Genomic DNA, 18,846 nt, shown 5'->3' on the forward strand with positions numbered 1-18,846 from the left:
TAATTCTTTATTCCTTTTGAAATGTGATACCATCTAACAGTACAGTAACAACACAAAAACATATAGTTAAAAATACAGAATTTGTAAGAAATCTTAGAAAAAGTAAGAGTTTGAAAAACCCCACATACCCAGGTAAGACTGAAACTAATAAAAACGTGTACATGCTACATTATTAGCACTATCCTCACAGGTGAGAGGCAGCATTGTTTATGATTGGCACTTGATCTGACACTCCTCTGCACTACACCTCTCTGGAGTAGTGTGCTTTTCTCCTGTGGATTGCCACTCCTATGCTAAGCAACAGCGCCACTGCCAGGAGACCCACAGCCACTGCAAGAGCCGTTATGACGCCTGTGGGAGAGAAAAAAGCTTGTTTAGGTATATATGAATGAGGCAGAGGTTCACTAGAGTATATTCAGTTGGTAGAGTTAGAGAAGCCTTAATGATGCCAATTAATGTCTTGAAATAAAAGCAAAAAAAAAAAAAAAAATCACAAAGCGAAACAATAGGTCATATTTTCAGAGCGACAACTCCCCTACCTGTGCTTGCCCATCTTGGTCTGAGCCCGCACTCCGCCTCCCAGTTCTCTGCCACAACCTCCCTCACCAGCTCAGTGAACATGGACAAAGGGCAGGGGTTCAACCCGTTGCAGCCTGGCACAGGGTTTGGGAAGGGATCGCGCCAGGAGTCATTGCGGTAATACAGCTCCAGAGAATAGGATCTACAGAATTATCAGGATGAACACAATGGGATGACACACATTTCTGCAAAGTGTTATGTAAGTGGCTTTGTATCATGTGCTTAATTGGCCATTGCATTCCTGGATCGCTGCCAGTTTTTCATCCGGGGGAAAAGGAACTTATTTGAATGGCTTCAGAGCAAGAAAACATTGAGAGACTCGGGTGAAATAAATCTGAATAAGGTGTATCCAGGCCATTTGACCTACATACTCGAATATGCAAGGAGAAGAAGTGCATGTAGCAAAGGCAAGCGCTGCTTTACCCATCATACTCCTGGTAGAACTCAAAGAGTTGACAGGCAGCATAAGGAGGAAGAAGGCCATTGTACACATCCAGAGCAGCCTGGAGGGTGATGAGTGTAGAGTCGTGCTGGAGAAACAAACATGTCATATCAAATAGATTAGTCATCGTATACTGAATATTCACAGGATGTGCACATGTACATGTGTATCTGGATGTATAATGCACAAGTAGGGAGACGTGTGAAACAGCAGTTTGCATAATATCTGATAACAGTGTATGTGCCGTGCATGTCTGAGCGTGTTCTCTGTGTACCCAAACGGTAAACTTACAGCTGAGTACATGATGAATTTGAGAGTGCTCCCTTGCTCTACAGCCTTGGAGAAATTCCTCAGGATGGCATTCAGCAGGACCCCTGGTAAATGAACATTGTGTCAACAGCACAAATTAAATTTACCCAGGCACCAACACAAACAATCTGCTTGACCTTATTCAACATCTTGTCTTAGCGCTGTAATCATCTTTGTCCCATTAGCTAATATGTGCTAATATGCTTTTGGGAAACCTGACCCAGCATATTACGTCTGCTGAAGAATAAATAAAGCCTCAGCCAGCAGTCACAACATTCCATACCAAATATCTAACCCTCACAATGTAATACTATTCTTTCAGAGGAGTGCTTTAAATTAATTGCGCCTAATTTGAGTTCTCACCCCCCGAGAGTCTGGCCTTCTCTTTCCGCTTATGACTGAGGATACTGTACATGACCTCGAAAGATGCTATTTTCCTCAGGGTGTCCAGAACTTCTTGGGTGGCCCAGCGTGGGAGAGTCAGGTTGTGGATCCTCTACACAGCAAAATGACACTCATTAGCTTTGCATCACTCTCAGAACCGCATTACACAACACATGAGTCACAACAAAGGGGTCTAAATGGCTGTATTTCATCGTTCCTATTATCCAGGCTATTTTTAGCGCTTGTCTGAAAATAACAGATGCTCATTTTGTGTGTGAATGAGCGCATTCAACCTGACCCAGAAACCACCTATCTCATAATGGTTTAATTATCATTTCAATATGTTGTGCTGTTCATGTCATATGTATAAAGATAATTTCTTACACCCCAACCCCCATCTCTCTGCAGATTTGTTGAAGACAGCAGATTTCTTTCTTTCTTTCTTTCTCTCTCTCTCTCCTTCTCTCTCTCTCTCTCTCTCTCTCTCTCTCTCTCTCTCTGTCTGCCTGTCTGTCTCTCTCTCTCTCTCTGCTATGCAGCTGCTGTCTGTATATGTGATTGAAGCATTTCTAAACTGCATAATAGTGCACTAGGAATATACTGCATACCTGACAGGTCAGAGTGTCGTAGACCCTCCATATTTTTCTGCCAACCAGCCTGGACACGGGGTAGCCGGTGTGGTTGGAAAGTTGTTCCACAAAATACTGCATGTTGAAGAAGTGATTAAACATATTACATTCAACTCTCCACTTTGGCTGATAGTGTTTAAGGCAATACAAAATTTTAATTAACCTTGTTCTAGGTGATATACAACTTGACACAGTGTTCCTGGTTATTTCTGCACATTTTTGTATCATGTCATTCTTTGCATCTCATTTATTGTAATTCAAAGTGGCATACAGGAGCTCATGTTATACTTTATTACTGTGCATTGATGCAGTGATTTTTTCAAAACCTTTGGTTAGGGAAGATGCCAAAAAAAAAGGTGATAGAACCATTTTTAACTTGCAGGTTGTGTGCTTCCACCAGAGGGTGGCAAAATTCAGTGCAGGAGGCCCTTGGCTGACGTCAGGACACCTCCTTAATAGGTAGCACGATGGGACTCAGTTTAATTAAAACCTTTTCATTGTAATTCTCGATCTAATTCAATCCAACCGTTAATTAGCGTCTCTGAGAATGTGAGAGAAATTGCACCGTGCAGCTTTTTTGGAGGCAGTGGAGTCATGGTGCCTGGGAGAATCACTTGAGAGGACATGATGTCTCCAGCATAACTAACAGGTGCACTGCAGGTGATGATGACTTTGGCACTGATAACTGTGAGGTATATAAATTTAGTGTTTTTGCAGAGATGTACATTTTTTTTAGTGTCAGTCAGTGTCACAAATCAGCATACGGGGAAGTAGAGCAGAGGCATCTGAAGGAGGGAGAGGGAAGTAGTATTCTCAGAAATGTTATTCTAATGATACAGGATGACACATCAGAGCTACAAACAAGTGTTCAGAGGATGGCAGTCTATGACACATGGGAAAGTCATGTGTTTCAAAACAAGTTCAGCTGTGAGTACACAGTGTGTGTTGTCGAACAGATGCTGAGGATGACTTATAGTACAGTGTATTGAGGTATTTGTGTCCTTTTGTGGTGTTTCTTACCTGGTGAGCCCTTAGGAATCTCTGGTAGGGCTGGCTCTCAAAGGTCTGCGTCATCAAATCTCTGAATCTTGGGCAGTCTTTGCCCGGGGACTTCAGCAGCTTGAGAAAACCAAAACAAGGGCACAACATCACTGAGAATAAGACACATTTGGGCCGAGTACTGTGGATCCTCTGAGCACAGTTATGTTCATCTGACACTTCAAAAACAGCAGACATTGTAGAGGGCGTTTGGCATGCCAGGTTCACAGCCTCAGTGAAGTCTGACAGCAAGACGGAGCTCCAGAAGGGAACTCAGATTACTCCTACATGGACAAGCTTCCATCCAGCTGTGTAAATGGTTGCTCTGTTAAAGGAAATGTTTTGTGGCACAGCAGCCCACCTTGTCCTGGGCCCTAGGGATGGTGTGCACCGGAATGGGCCGCCATGGTAACTGGGGCATGATGGGAGGTGGGCGTCTGCTCGGGGGGAACATCCCAGCCAGGCAGGCCTCAGCGCTCATCAGAGTCCGATCGTAGTCAGTACTCCGCACGTATAACTATTGGAAACAGGGAGGGGTATTCTTAATTAAAGTGTCATTTCATTATTATTGATTACTGCTACTTTTATTATTGCCACTGTCGTTATGGTTATTTTAACTATATAACTGAACTATTTTAACTGTTTTTCCTTTTCTGTTTTGTCAGTGTTTCATCATTTTTATTACATCTTCATTTTGTTTTCTGATTGTACAGTGTGGTGAGACCTTCCTGGTGATAATGCACTTTAAATAAACACTGATTTGACTTGACTTGAGTTGTACAACACTGTGAAAATATCTATTTTTAAAAAGTTGTTTTGACTCATATTGAGTCTTAAAATCGTGTTTTTCTTAAAACAAGAGAACAAATCTGTCAGTGGGATGCGGTTTGTTTTTCCATGCACCATCCCTGGTTTCATGAGTTTTTCTGGGAATAAATGTGTTGAAACAAGACAGAATGAGGCACATCGGCCCACTAGTATCAAGAAACTGACACTTGATTCAAGAAAACTCTTGGAAACACGTCATTTAGCATTGGAAATAAGTGGCATTATCTCACCGTTCTGGCAGATTCCCCCTTGTTTTAAAACAAACAAGATTTTAACACTGAATATGAGACTAAATGACTTGTTAAGATGGAGATTTCTTGCAGCGCAGGATGGATGAATAGTTGCCTCAAGAGTAGCAGTTAGTAGTAGGATTAATGTGCTTTTTAGAATGAAGAGGCAAAACAAATGCACCCAGCAAAGCAGTAATGTATCATGAGTGAGTTGTAAGGTATTCCGTTAATATGAAGGAGAGGGGAGTCAGAACAGATCCACGTGAATGGGAGAAGGGGAAAAAGAGATCCTCTTTGCTGTGATCTCCTCTGACATCAGCCTTCACTCGTCTATATCTCTCTGTCACCCTGTGTCAGGTTTTCGTACACAGTAAATCGCGCTGATAAGGTTGGATGTTCCTGTGATGTCAAAAGTGCTTCTTTTTTTCCTTTTGTTAAATTAAAACAGGCATGTCAGTGCGGGTGAAAGGTACTGTGCAAGTTGACTGAAACTTGGGCGACAAATTGTCAATGACAAGTACTGAGGAGAGCTGCTATTTTCATGGTAATAGCATGTTATTTAAGAGAGGGAAAGAGAGAGAAAGAGAGAGAAAGAGAGAGACAGGGGACTGAGGAAGAGGATAGGCACAAGGAGAGGAATGGAGCGAAGCTGGGAAGTGGGGGAAGAAAGAGCAATAAGAAGAAAAAGGAAGAGAGACAGTGAGTGGAGACAGGAAAAGAAAGAACGGAAATCACATCTTCATAATGACAAGATGCTGAGCGTGCAGCCCGAGGGCACACCGAACCAACATGCATACAGCAGAGTCTACTGTACATGCAGCCCAGGGGCAGGATTAACCCACATGTTACAGCACATTACAAGGCCACGGCAGTGATATCATCAATATGAGTCATGCTCATTAACGTACGTGGTTACAGCCATTACAGACGGTAATGCCACACATCAACAGCACTTCATTTCAGATGTTTAAGTGAGAGTAGTCAAGAGAGTACGCAAGTAGGCACACAAGGAACTGCGGCAAGTGAAGGCCATAAACAAAGAAAATGATGAAAACAAATATTCACACACACACAACACACATACCCACACAAACACACCTACCTCTTTGTTGTTGTAGTCCTCACTGAGAAAGCGTCCATAGCGCCTCCTCAGAAACCTTCCCAGCTCAAACTGTTGCTTCATCCCCAGCTGAGAGGAAAGTAGGATTCAGATCCTGTTAATATGTGTAAAATCTGGGGCTTTTGCACATCCAGCCGAATAGAATTTTCCTCCATTTGTTGTCAAAGTCAGATTTGACCTATTTAATTAAAACAACACAATTTTCTTCCTCTACTGGCCTCCCAGAGGAAAAAAAAAATGTAACCACAGTAAATTTGCTAATTGCCTGGGTGAGGAACAGTCTTACCGTAGGAGGAAAACTTTAACAAAAAAAAAAAAAAGAAAAAAGAAAAATGCAGGGAATAGGCACTTCATTAAAAATCTCTACAAGAAGTTTTCTTTTTAGGATTTCTTAGAAGTTAATCTCTTTACTGTAACAGATGTTTTCATGATGTATAACTTCCACCACAACTGAAACATAACCGCTTTGATACATCTGAAGCTGCTCTCCCAAGGCGTACAGGCGCTGTAAGGGAGAGAGAATATGAGGTGTGCAAGCTCTTGCCCTCTTTGTGCTGATTCCCACAAAGCACTCTAATGTGCTCATCAGCGAACTTTGATATGAACTTTGATATGATTTCATACCTCACAAGATAACTTTGCATGTGTTTGTCTATGTATAAAGCCCTGCCTGTGTTGTCTACCAAGTCCTGCTAGTCAACAGAATCAAAACATGACAGATATTGGTGTATTCAATAGTGTATTTCACTTACTATCCTATTTCTTATCCTGACACACACAGGAAGATTAACATCAGTATCTAATGTCGTTTTTGTGGGATGCACCTCTGTACCTCTGTTAGCTGTCCAAAGCCCTGAGCCCACACTTCCTCCCCATGCGGATCCCTGGGATACGACTCAATGGGCGATCGATCGCCATGTCGGAACACCTTAAAAGTCATGACAGATAAAGTCGCACAAATTCAGATTGCATGGAGCTTCAACAGCTTTTACATTGTGTATTTGAAGGAAAAAAACATCCTGAGATAAATATGGCATATAGGAACCTGTCATCTTGTACAGTATTTGAGATTATGTCATTTGCATGATGTCATCCACAGCCAAAATCCTGGAGTTGATCCATTATAATTAAGTGGGATTTCAGCTTTTTGAGCACTGACATTACACAACTTGGTTTTACAGGGATATGAACAATTCTGGATCATTCTTGTTAAGCTCACTGGGGTGTAAAAGGCAATCTAGAAAGGAAAGCCAGCAAAGTCAGTCTCTCAGTTCTCTCTCAGTCAGTGTCTCTGTCAGTTGAGATGATTGTTTATATTTACAAAATTAATTATATCTTTATTTTCTTTAATCAGGCAGGTTATGACAAGAAAGTTTTGATTACAGAAATAGCTTTGCCAGATGTCAAAGTTCTCCGCTTAACTCAACTCAACTCAGTTCAAGGAAGAAAAAAACAATGGAGCACACAGATAGAACTCAGGCCCTTTGATGGCCTACCTTCATACTTTGGGTACAGATTTGATCTTCATTCTTTTAATCAACTCGACTCAGTAATTAAAGGTGCATTATACAAAACTGAGGGCTGATTGAAAAAAGGACACAACTGCCAAAAAAATTGGAAAAAGCACATAATTTGTCAGTGAATAATCAGTAATTTGTCAGTTGAGTCTGAAGGGTTCTTATGCAATTTTACATAGTGCAATTAAATTAGATTTAGAAATGAAATAAAAAGACAGAAAAACAAGGACACATGGCCTGATGAGGCAGTTAATAATACCAGCTTACTAACTGATATCGAATAATTAACAGCTGCAGTAAGTGATGGGTAATAAGGTAACTAACAGGTACCCAATGATGTCATTAACAGATAGACATAATAACAGAATCAGTAGCAACGTTACAAACACAATAAAGCAGCATGTAATGCAACTAACAGTAGAGATACATAAAAAATAGATAACAAGAAAGGAATTCAACATCATGTCACAGGGAAAAAAAGGATAATTGTATCCAGTTTTAGGTTGGGTTTTCACTTCAGTCCTTCATCGTCTTTCTCAATCCTTTGTTGAACCTCAGTGTGAAAGGGAGATATGCAAAGAGGTTTATAAAAGGAGCTGTAGTGTCTGCGAGAGATATGCTTGACACTGTTCGAGTTTAGGCTCAAAGTAATCCTTTGTCAAATAATGTGTAAATATAATAATGCTCCCTGAGCAAATAATACAGTGTAATCACTTAAAAAGAGCGAGGCAGCAACATGGCCTCATGTGATCTGAAGTGGCTTCCAGATGAAATCTCAAGTTCTGGCATTGCACATGCTTTTAAACGTTATCAGTACTATTATATCATCATCTAGAAAGTGAATGCCTTCTGTTCCTGGCATAGAAGTTGATATAGACTGAGAAAAAAAAAAACTTGTTGGACTTACAGCTACAACAAACTTCAGCACACGGCATTCAGTCGGAGACAAGCAGAAAAAGAGAAGGAAGAGACATCCGAAAGTTTTCGTGAACTTCCACATCTTTTCAGTTGTCTGTCTGCCTCTGTCACACAGTTCTCCTGCCGACGTGATGGAAATAATGTGAACAAACAAGAAAATCACACCACATGTAATTAGAAGTGATATAAATAAATTTATTCTTACGAACCTTCATTTGAACCAGTATTTTTCATCATAAGATATTGATAGAAAGAACCCAGCCTCAAATTATATGACCTTTCACATCACATAATTTTAACTTTTAAATAGATAATTAATCCTCATGAAACATGTATGTTATGTCATCAGTCCATTTCCAAAGTACCGTAATATTCTCTCCAGAATTGATGTCATCATAAATATTTGGTACATATTTGTGAATTATTCACATGCACAGTGTAATGTATACTGTGTACATGCGAGGAGCTGAAGTGTAACTGCGCCTTGTCAAAACAGATAAACAAACACTGCAGATCACGAAAACGAACAAGCTCACTTACCTTAGCATACTTTGCCACACATTTTGCCGTCTTAGTCAAATGAATGAAGGAGAGCAGCACTCTCAGCTCTGAATCCCATGTCTTCAGCCATACCCAGATGTGATTTGACATTAAGTGCATGTTCCACTAAAGGAGGCAATGCTTTTATAGCCCTCCTACCTGACCTCCCTCCTCTCTCTCTCTCTCTCTACCCAGGGATTTCTGGTCCAAATCTACTTCATCGTCAACCAGAGTCCAAATCACTGTCTCTGCCAATCCCCCCTCTATCCAGTGATATGACAGCCCACCCTGGCAGATACGTTTGAGTCAGCTTTTGATCTTAAGGATGCATGTTTGGCCCCTTGGAGTGAACAACTCCACTTAAGAGCTGCCATCCGACATGCTACAGAGCACTTTAATTTTTACAGTGACACTGACAAACAAACAGCGTAGACGCACCCACCTGGCAATTCTCAAATTGTTCTCCTGTGTGCATAAACACACACACACACCACACACATACACACACACACCACACACACACACAGGCCCAAGGCCACAAACACTCATTATAACTTGCTATGTCATCAGCCATGGGTTTGGCCCCAAAATTACAGGGCCTGAAGTGTTTTCCCTGACTCGGCACACGTGTAAGTATCTGTTAGTATCAAAGCAGCTTTATGGGATACAATGGGATTAGTGCATGCTAAGATTTAAAGCCACTGTACAGAGTTGGCATTATAAATCCATAGATATGATAAGAGCAGTTAAATTTATTTTGTTGGAGGGAGTTATGTATTCATAGGGGAAGCCTGTCTATATATTTACATTTTCAACATCAAATTCAAGAATTGACGGTCATTGATCTAGATAAAGGAGTGCACTCATGTCTGCGCACACACATGCACAGAAACACTCAAACATAGATACACACGCACACAGTCAAATTCAAGGTCATGTCTATTGGTAAGATAGATGGCACGCAGCATTCTCTCTATCTCTCTATCTATCTGTACCACATTTCTCTCTCTCTCTCTCTCTCTCTCTCTCTCTCTCTCCCTCTCACTTTGTCTCTCTCTCTCTCTCACACACACACACACATACACACACACATTCATGGTGGCTGGTACCAGCTAGGTTTAAAAGGCCATACACCTGTACAAATGGGTCAGCACGTCCACCTGTGCTGATCTTCTGCAAAGCAATATACTGTACACACACTCAAGGGCCTGAGTGCAGCAAAAGAAAGTACCACCATATGAGGATGGCAGCCTGAGGACACTTGCACACACATGCACGTATACACGCACACACAGACACACACACACACACACACACACACACACACACAGACACACACAATCTCTACAGAAAATGTCACAACTGATACACACTAGTTCACTGAAGGGTCATGAAACACACATGTACAGACTCACAAGACCACATCTCTCTCTCTCTCCCTCTCTCTCCCTGTCTCTCCCTAGTTTTCTTTCCTCTCCCCCAGTGGCTGTAGTGTTTTTGTCTTTGTTGAAATAATTGCAGTGATTTTCACGACCGTTGTCATGGCAACGTGGAGGTTGATGCATGTTGACAGAATCTGTTGCAGGGCGACCGAGAGACTGAAAATGGGAGATAAGAGGTGGGAGGAGGACTGCATTTGTGTGTGTGTGTGTGTGTGTGTGTGTGAGTGTGTGTGTGTGTGTGTGTGTGTGTGTGTGTGTGTGTGTGTGTGTGTGTGTGTGTGAAAAGGGTGGTTAGGGGGATGGGGGAGGGCAGAAGCTTCAATCCATATGATGAATGGAGATTAGCAGACAGTATGGGACATCTCAGCCTGATACAACAAGGCCCAAAGATCAGGGATGAACAGATATGAGTGTAGAGTGAGAAGAGGAAAGAGAGAGGAGTGATAGATAGAGAGAGGCTAGGGTAAAGAGAGAGAGAGAGAGAGAAAGGGAGAGAGAGAGGGAGGAAAGTGCGGTGCTATTTTAGGCCGGGCGTTGTCATGGAAACAGCAGCCTCACTACAAATGGAGACATCCAGAACACATGGATCGTCAAACAAATGGCGTGCGTAGGGCCCAGTGTGAAGCTGCGCCGTGGCTCCGCGACACCACGCCATCTCAGCCGGACCCCCCAGATCCCCCCCAAAATACACACACGCATCCCCACCCACCCAACACCCAAGCCCCCCAACCCACCCACCCATCCCTCCGGCAGCATCGTTTCATAGAGGCTGAATATCAGTGGTAGGGGAGCTTTTCAAAGTGGGGAGGGGGTTAGTGCTGGGAGTCAGGGGCTAAGTGACAGGCAATGGTGTCCATTCAGGCGGTGACTCACAGCCACTTGCTCTCTGTCTTGTAATTAACAGTCTTTTCGACGCTTCCTTCCCTTCCCTCCTCTCCTCCTCTTGTCTCTCTCTCTTCCTCTCTTCCCCTTCACTCACTGTCTCTCTCTCTCTCTCCCGCTCTCTCCCTCTCTCTCTCTCTGAAGGACGGAGGTATTCCCACATTTCTCCGTTGCTATAGCAACACTGCAGCGAGAACAGGAAAGAGAGGACGCAGGCAGGCAGGCAGGCAGGGAGGAGGAGGAGGAGACGGAGGAGGAGGAGATGGAGAAGTGGAGGGAGAGAGAAGAGGGGGAGGGGTGGAAGCGGCCTGAGATGAGGGGATGTGTGAACAATGCTAATGCTAATGGTAGCAAGAGCAGAACAACCAAGCGATGGCAAATTCTCCTCTCGTCGCATGCCAGGCCCAGGCTCGCATGTCACTCCCACATTTGCATAATTGTCGATGGGAATCTATATGTTCTGTATATTGCTGGGTTATTGATATCTCCTGCAAATGGATACATATATGTCCTCTCTCGTCTCAGCCATTCAACTCCTGTTATCTGTGACATTGGGCAGCTACATAGAACTTTCATCCAATTTAAATTGTTTCGTGAGCATCATTTGGAGAGATATGGAAATATGTAAAAGGCGATTACCAGCTATGTTGGTATTAAGAAGCTTTTAAATGGATATTAACAGGATTGGGGTGCATTTGTCCCCCAGTATGTCCAAATGAGTGCAAACCAATGCAGGTCAAACAGCCCACTTGGCAAGAAGTTATGTGGAGGAAGGCATGGGAAGGCCAGAACTATTTCATATCGATGTCATCATCCTGTTCAATCGGGACAGAATGCAGTCTCATTATGTGTACAGATATTGTAAGGCTGCAGAACAAAGCAGTGCCACATCAATTTTCCAACAAATGAAGATGCGCAGCTAGCTAGCGCCAAAGCCCATGTGGCACGTAACAGAGGAGAGCCCACATCCTCCTCATTCCTCAGTACATGTGTTGGTCTGGTTGACATGTGTAAAAAAACTCAATAAACATCAACCTGGACCAAAATGAATATTCGTTTAATCATGCCACCACATACATGTATAAATGCAAGTGCAGTGTGGGGCCTCGTGGGATAGCCTGCTGCATGTAAACTGTCTCGCTGTCCTCTTTTCTCAATCAATAACTCATCTCTTGACGTCAATATTGTTAGCCCCCATGGGACAAAAATGTCCTTCTTTAGGACAAAAGGAGAATGGGCAAGATGAGTGGAAAAGGGGAGGAGAGAGGGGGAAATAGAGAGGTGAGTTTGTTCTGCCTTCATATCTCATCATGTTGTGCATGATATGTCAGATACCGCAAGGAATCCCCTTGTCTTTTCCTATTCTGTGGTTGCTGTCCCTCGGTAGCCCCCTATATATGCTCATCTCCTCCCAAACACAACAAAGAGACAGAAAAAAAGAGAAGGCAAGTCTTTTCAAATGTTTTGAAGTTAGTCATTTGTGATACTCTACTTCCTGTTTTCCATGTAGAACTGCAAGACCCAGGCTAGGGAACAATTTAACATGTATTATATGGGCTGTATGCAATTTCCCACATCAGTGCATGCATGCCTTCTTTCAGTATTTACCCTGGAAGTCCCAATTCATACATAATGTATTGTGGAAACAAAATATTCATAGGGAAGTAATTCCATTCTTAGGGCCTTCTGTATACTGTAACAAGGAGCCTTGGTGAGATATTTAGGGACAAGCTCCTTGCACTGGTTCTGTATTGGTAACAGCTAACATGGTTAGGATGTATTATAAATGAGCTCATAGCATGCTGATGTATTCGAAAGCTAGAGCTAGCTAGACCTAAGCTACAGTTTGCCAGAGATTCAGCATCAGGAGAGGATATTTTTTACCATTGGACCATTACTGCAAATTAGAGTCTGTATGATAATGAGACTTATTCCATCTAAAGTTTCTGCATTATCAATATTTCATTGACTCGAAGAGGGAAAACGTGACTTTCATCATGCATTTGGTCTTGTGTATGTGTGTCTGTGTTTGTCTGTCTGTCCACAGCTAATCTCACAAAATACTGGGTCTGTCAGCCAAATTTTTTTTGTGCACAGTTATGACTGTATAATGATGATTCAAAATCTTTGAAAAACATTAGTTCTAGCTACTTCCGCTTTCTCTCTTCACTAACTGTCTAGCTTGCTCAACTACTGCTGCTCTCTTCTTCTCTCTATCTTCATATACTGGGTTGCTGCACTGCCCCCTCACTTCATTCACTGTCTACCTCACTCATTTTTGTATCCAATTGTGGCCGTATCTGCTCTGATCGTGGGCGAAAAAATCCATGATGAGTTTATAAAACACACTACTGATGAAGAAAGTCAACCAAGTAACAAAGAGCACATACACAGGAGAAAGACACTGTAAAAAGTGTCAGAGGCTGATGTAAACTGTCATCAAGATGGGGTTAAAGTAGATTAGATAGCCTGATGCTTCATGACTGTAAAAATGACATATGAAACATTTATTTTGACTCATCCTCACAGGTCTGTAGTGTGTGTGTGCACCAGATATCTATCTATCTATCTATATAGATGACTACTAAATGCACCATCTGCACTCCTCCATGTTTAATAATTTTATTTTCTATACAATCAATTAATCAATCAAGAGGGAACCACACTTTAATTTCATTATACAACCTGTTGTATAATGACAAATAAACTTCCTTGTATCCTTGTATCCTTGTATATAGATATATATATTGTATATATATATATATATATATATATATATATATATGTATGTATGTATGTATGTATATATATATACATATGTATATATATATATATATATATATATATATATATATATATATATATATATATATGTATGTATATGTGTGTGTGTGTGTGTGTGTGTGTGTGTGTGTGTGTGTGTGTGTGTGTGTGTGTGTGTGTGTACTCCTGCAATATTTAGGGGAAGTACAGGCACTTTTTTCCAGGTGACATGCCTTGTTGGTCATGTTGAGAGTTGTATCTCCAGAGAGAGACTTCATTTGACGTGAAGAACTGCCTGCGGTTGCCGGTGCTCCTGAAGAGTGCTTGGGGAGTACATTGGATGGTTATATGGGTTATGGGTTATAAGTTATGAGTTAAGAGTTAGGTCTACCAAATGACAACAAAAATAACTTCCTACCTCTGTGAATCCACTCTCTTTGGATTATTAATTGAGATCTTTGGGTGAGAAAAGAAACAATGTTCCCAAATCAGGGCTTCCAAAGCATGTCGCTTAACAAAACTGGGGAAAGATAGAGAAACTAAATATAGACTGAAACAAAAACAAAGTATGTTCAGTATAGTGTGAGAAAGCCCGCTGTGAACACCAGTAGTAAGCTAATAAATCGCCAACATAGTTTCGAGTAATAACACTCAAAAACAGAATTTTTAAACAAAGAGCTGACTATAAATCAAAAGGTTTTTTGTCCCTTTTATGCCTCTTGCACAAATGAAGTCCCGCTGGTTCATTGTCATCTTTTCTCCTCACTTTCCATAATACTTGGAATATTGAGTCCAAGCTGTACCCTAACTATACTGAGTAGTCACCTCTCATATAAACGATGTCTAAATAGGCCACCGAATCTATACTTAGTTTTTTGCTACTACTGCTACCCACACAGCCATACCAAACACACTTGTCTTGTGTAAGCATGTGTTTCTCTCTGCAGCCTCTAAAGTGTGGAGAAAAAGGCTCAACATTTTCATGGTGCCTCAATCAGCAGAGATGCAGCCCACAGACTCTGACACCTCTGCTTCATAGTGGAGTTCATGTTGTGTCAGGTTCCCCACAGACTCTGCAGTCTGTCTGTGGGCCAGGGGAACCAGGGGATTCCCTGGAGAAACACACGGCTGGGAGGTTATTGAATTTGAAGGGAAAAGACAACATAGTGACGAGAAGGAGAGGAGAGCGCAGCCCCAGTAAGATTCTAGAAAATTAATGCACAATAAAGGTGCAAAGGAAGCAGTCTAGGAACAGGGAGAAAGTTCATAGAAATGAGCTTTTCCTCTTTTCATTTTAATCTGTTTAAAAATAACAAGAGGGAAAATACGCTGAGAAACATACCTCCAGTGCACATTGTTGTTTCTTCTGACAAGGGCTGAAAATGTTTTTTTAAATCCCACAACATCTCCCTCGCCATCACATACTGCGTATTCATGCTAAGATCACAGTGTGCTGTAAACGTATTTGCATTCATTTTGCTTTCATCTTTAGTGCATATTTGTGCTAAATATATTCTTTTCTGCTGCATACACGCGCTTCACTCACTTTCATGCCCCCCTGCTTCTTGAGCATTACCATTTTCAGTACCTAAATCTGCCTGGTCTTTCAGTTTGAAAGCCAGACACAGCCAGGAAAAGCGGGAAACACAAGTCGCTTTTGAGCACTCACCATATGTTTGCACTCTATTAAGCAATGAGAAAGAATATAAACTTACAACACACAAATATGGGGAATCTGCTTGAAAATTAGAGTCACCTCAAGGTGTTATGGGGCATTTGGTTTTATGCCTCTCTTTAGCTCTAGGTTATGCTTTTTAGACAACAGTACTTGGCACCACAAGATAGGGCTGCAATGTTGCTGTCGTCTGTTTTGCTATTTCAGTGTGCAGGCCCTTTAACATTATGTCCACCAAGTCTCATGGGGACTGAGATCTCCAGAGACTGAAGTGTACAACCAACTACAATCGCATTCAAGAAAATTAGTTTACATAGCGCCCCTTAAGACATTTAAAATACAATCTGCCTGCTTGTAAGCCCTTAATACTTTATCTAAACATATTATTCAAATTCAGTTATGGTTGCACGCTTGATGCATTTGTTATTACAAGAATCCCTCGAGGTTGCAGTTTTGTGATGCAAGTTGGACTTGTAGTGGGCAGTGGACATCTGTGATAGCCTATACAATTTAAACAAGCACCTCAGGGAAGTTAAAAACTATCGCATTCATAAAATGTGTGGGTATGGTTCAGGACAAAAAACAACACACAGACAATAATAATAAAATATTATTTTGCCAGTGCTTTCAAGACTGAAGTAGTGATTCTACAACATTGATGAGTCTGCTCCCTGCCTTTGTCATCCAGCTTATAAAAATGAATCAGCTCGGAAGTTCATTCTGGTTGCAGATGTCAAGAGATTGCAGTGTCTTATGACAACTGTCTATGTAGATGTTTGCATGTTATATGGCGTGAAGCAGTGCTGCAGCCTTCAGTAGCAGAGCCCACAGTGAGCTGCATTTAGTTATTTTCTATGCATCAAACCTGTTTATTTATCCAGTAAAATGAAAGTAATCTTTTGTGTTCCTTTAATTTATTTGTTGGATTTGCAAAAACACAACACATAATACACAAATAATGAAAAAATGGCACCCTGATAAATGTAAAATTAGCGTAACATAATGTAACGGACAGTTTTATTTAGGTAGTTGCCATATTGTGACAATTACAGGATGCAGTGATGTTTGCTATGCTGATATTGGTGCATTCTACTGCGGACCCTTCTCAGCCAACTAATTTGTAATTAGGATTTCAATCAGCTAAAACTACCAGTCCAATTAGATGTTTTGATTCCTAGTAAATTGTGAGCCCACCTCCAGCACTGCAGCACATTTTCATAAATGTGCATTGGTCTAATAAAACACTAAATCTAAAGTCAGTAAATCCTTTTGCATGATTACATGCAATTACAGGTCAAATAAGTGAGAAAATCTGTTCTACACTGTGAATCAGTTATCCAAAAAATATATGTATATTTATTCGCCTGCAAGACTTTTTTAACTGTGGACCTGAGCATTTGCTGTATTATCATAATCTTTGTCTGGTAAGCCTTTGTCTGGTTTGACATTAACATCACAAGAAAAAAAAATACTCTATTATTATATAATTGTGCACAGAGCACATTAAGTTAAAAGGACCAACAACTGTTGGCTCCTTATACTCATGCTTGCAGGTGTGTGTAGAGAAAAAAAAAAATGAAATAACAAATACAGCATAAACACAATTGTTGTTCAGACATTTTTTTCTTCATTTTGTTTTATAAAATTTCACGCAATAACTTATTTGAAACATCAGCATTTTGAACCTGTTAACTCATTTCTCATTTAGTTAGTAGTGGTGCTCTGTAGGATGAAATCACAACAAAGAACAAAAGTGATATATGTTTCTAATGGCAGAGTAACTCCTTACAGCGGGCGAAAAGTTAAGTCACAGAAGTAGTAAACAGTGAAATAATATACCTCTCAGTCATTGTATGACAGTCATTGAAGTGGAAATACAGCACGTGTTGATTTTGCTATAATTGGATTGAAGAAATACAATCTTCAAAACTCTCAAATTTGCCACATTGTGTACCTGGATTAATGCGTGGAAAAATGACATTTAATGACAGTACATAAAGACCCAAATCGATAATATCACATACTGAGATACAACCAACAACTGGAAAAAAACACAAAATGACATTTTTTATTATTTTGTATTAAAGAAACCTATATTTTTCTAGAGCTTAACACTCTTCTCCCGTTCCTTTTAAAAAGCTTTCAAAACAGGTTCAGGTTCTTTTCATATTGTTTTATCAAACAGAACAGCTTACCTTTAAAGTACCAAAAGGTCAGTCCACCATTTAAATATATCGCACTCCATTTCCTTGTATTGCAATTTGGTGTCTCAGATACAATAATCCATTTCATTTAGGAGTTTTGCTTCCAAAAAACCAAGAAAATGCCATCTGGACTGAAGCATCCATTGTAAGCGAGGGGTGGTGCAGAGGATACACATATGCCAGTACTCCATCTGTGGCCCAACTGCGTCAATCACCACCATATTATACAGTGAGGTACAGTGGTATAGGTACAGTTGCCCACTATGCACATATTCAAAGTCCAGTCTCAAATTTTTTATCTTCAGAAAAGGGCGTGCATGTTTGGAAACATTATGATGCTACCCTCCTTTTGGGCAGCATCAGGGTCTACATCTACGATGGCAGCCACTGCACAGAAATCCCTCTTCTTTGCTCAAAATCCCCCAAATATTCATTAGTAGTAGTAACGATGATAATAGTGACAAATTTGTTGCATGTTATAGATGTTCAGTTAAATGAAAGGAACACTTCTGTGATTAATGATTAAGTGATCAACAACCATGATCAAAAACTGCCACTCTAGTGTTTTGGTGCAGGAAAGAGAATTTGTTACATGTTTAACATGCAGAAATTTCCCTCACACACAACACACTAGCAGGTATCTAATATGCTCTTTGAAATCTGACGACAGAGTTACCAAATGTAGCACATCAAGAGAGCAGCCATATGTTGTGTCTTTAGCCTTCATTTATATTCTAGCTGTGTCTCTGTGGGACTACAATTGAACCCTGCCCACTAGATCTGCCTGTTGGGTCGCAACCCACATTTATTATGTTACCCTGGTTTTGAAAGACATCCACAGCCAATGATACTGATACCAAGTTGAGACAACACACACCAGCATTTTAAACAACCTGAGAGTTGATCAATCAGATTATCTGCCGTTATACAAGTGATATTGTAGCTGCTGATAAACAGACATACTGCAATGCATGGCTTAATTGTTTGGCATCAAACATAATTTCATAAACATGTTCCTTTCATAGAGTGACACTATCATGAGCAACCTCTATGACTGTAGACTCTGTGACTATGGATGCATTTTATCTGATATTATTACTCATAGTATCATCATCCTTACTACCATTGCTCAATGTGAATCCTTTTCCTCCACTGACTGTGGGCTCACTGCTGATAAGAGAGACCATGATAACTCACGTAAAGCAGCTTCTATATATATATGCAGGTCTGAGGGAGAGGTGCAAAAAAAAAAAAAAAAAAAAAAAAAAGCAAAATCACATACAGCATACTGCATTAGAGTTGAAAGCCTTGTTGATACGATCTTGTTGATAATCCTATCTCAGTTC

At 40.8% G+C, this 18,846-nt stretch overlaps 1 protein-coding gene across 1 annotated transcript; it reads right to left on the reverse strand.

Annotated features, from left to right (window-relative positions):
• Window positions 1-71: 71 nt before the first annotated feature.
• On the reverse strand, window positions 72-8,611 carry LOC115378011 (testicular acid phosphatase homolog). Its single transcript, XM_030078123.1, has 12 exons — window positions 8,535-8,611; window positions 7,984-8,114; window positions 6,392-6,487; window positions 5,542-5,628; window positions 3,743-3,898; window positions 3,364-3,462; window positions 2,323-2,418; window positions 1,694-1,826; window positions 1,313-1,395; window positions 1,003-1,109; window positions 540-721; window positions 72-351 (listed from the first exon to the last, which is right to left on the reverse strand). The coding sequence occupies exons 2-12, from the start codon at window positions 8,074-8,076 to the stop codon at window positions 242-244; spliced, it is 1,242 nt and encodes a 413-aa protein (XP_029933983.1). The 5' UTR covers window positions 8,077-8,114; window positions 8,535-8,611; the 3' UTR covers window positions 72-241.
• Between the last annotated feature and the right edge of the window lie 10,235 nt (window positions 8,612-18,846).

This window comes from Myripristis murdjan, chromosome 19, assembly GCF_902150065.1.
Source record: "Myripristis murdjan chromosome 19, fMyrMur1.1, whole genome shotgun sequence".
NCBI classification, from domain to species: domain Eukaryota; kingdom Metazoa; phylum Chordata; class Actinopteri; order Holocentriformes; family Holocentridae; genus Myripristis; species Myripristis murdjan.

Coding starts and splice junctions, on each gene's coding strand:
- LOC115378011 (XM_030078123.1), bottom strand. CDS start 8,076: ATGTGGAAGTTCACGAAAACTTTCGGATGTCTCTTCCTTCTCTTTTTC. Junction 6,488..7,983: donor TGCTGAAGTTTGTTGTAGCT/GTAAGTCCAACA, acceptor ATGACTTTTAAG/GTGTTCCGACATGGCGATCG. Junction 1,110..1,312: donor AATTCATCATGTACTCAGCT/GTAAGTTTACCG, acceptor TTGTTTCTCCAG/CACGACTCTACACTCATCAC.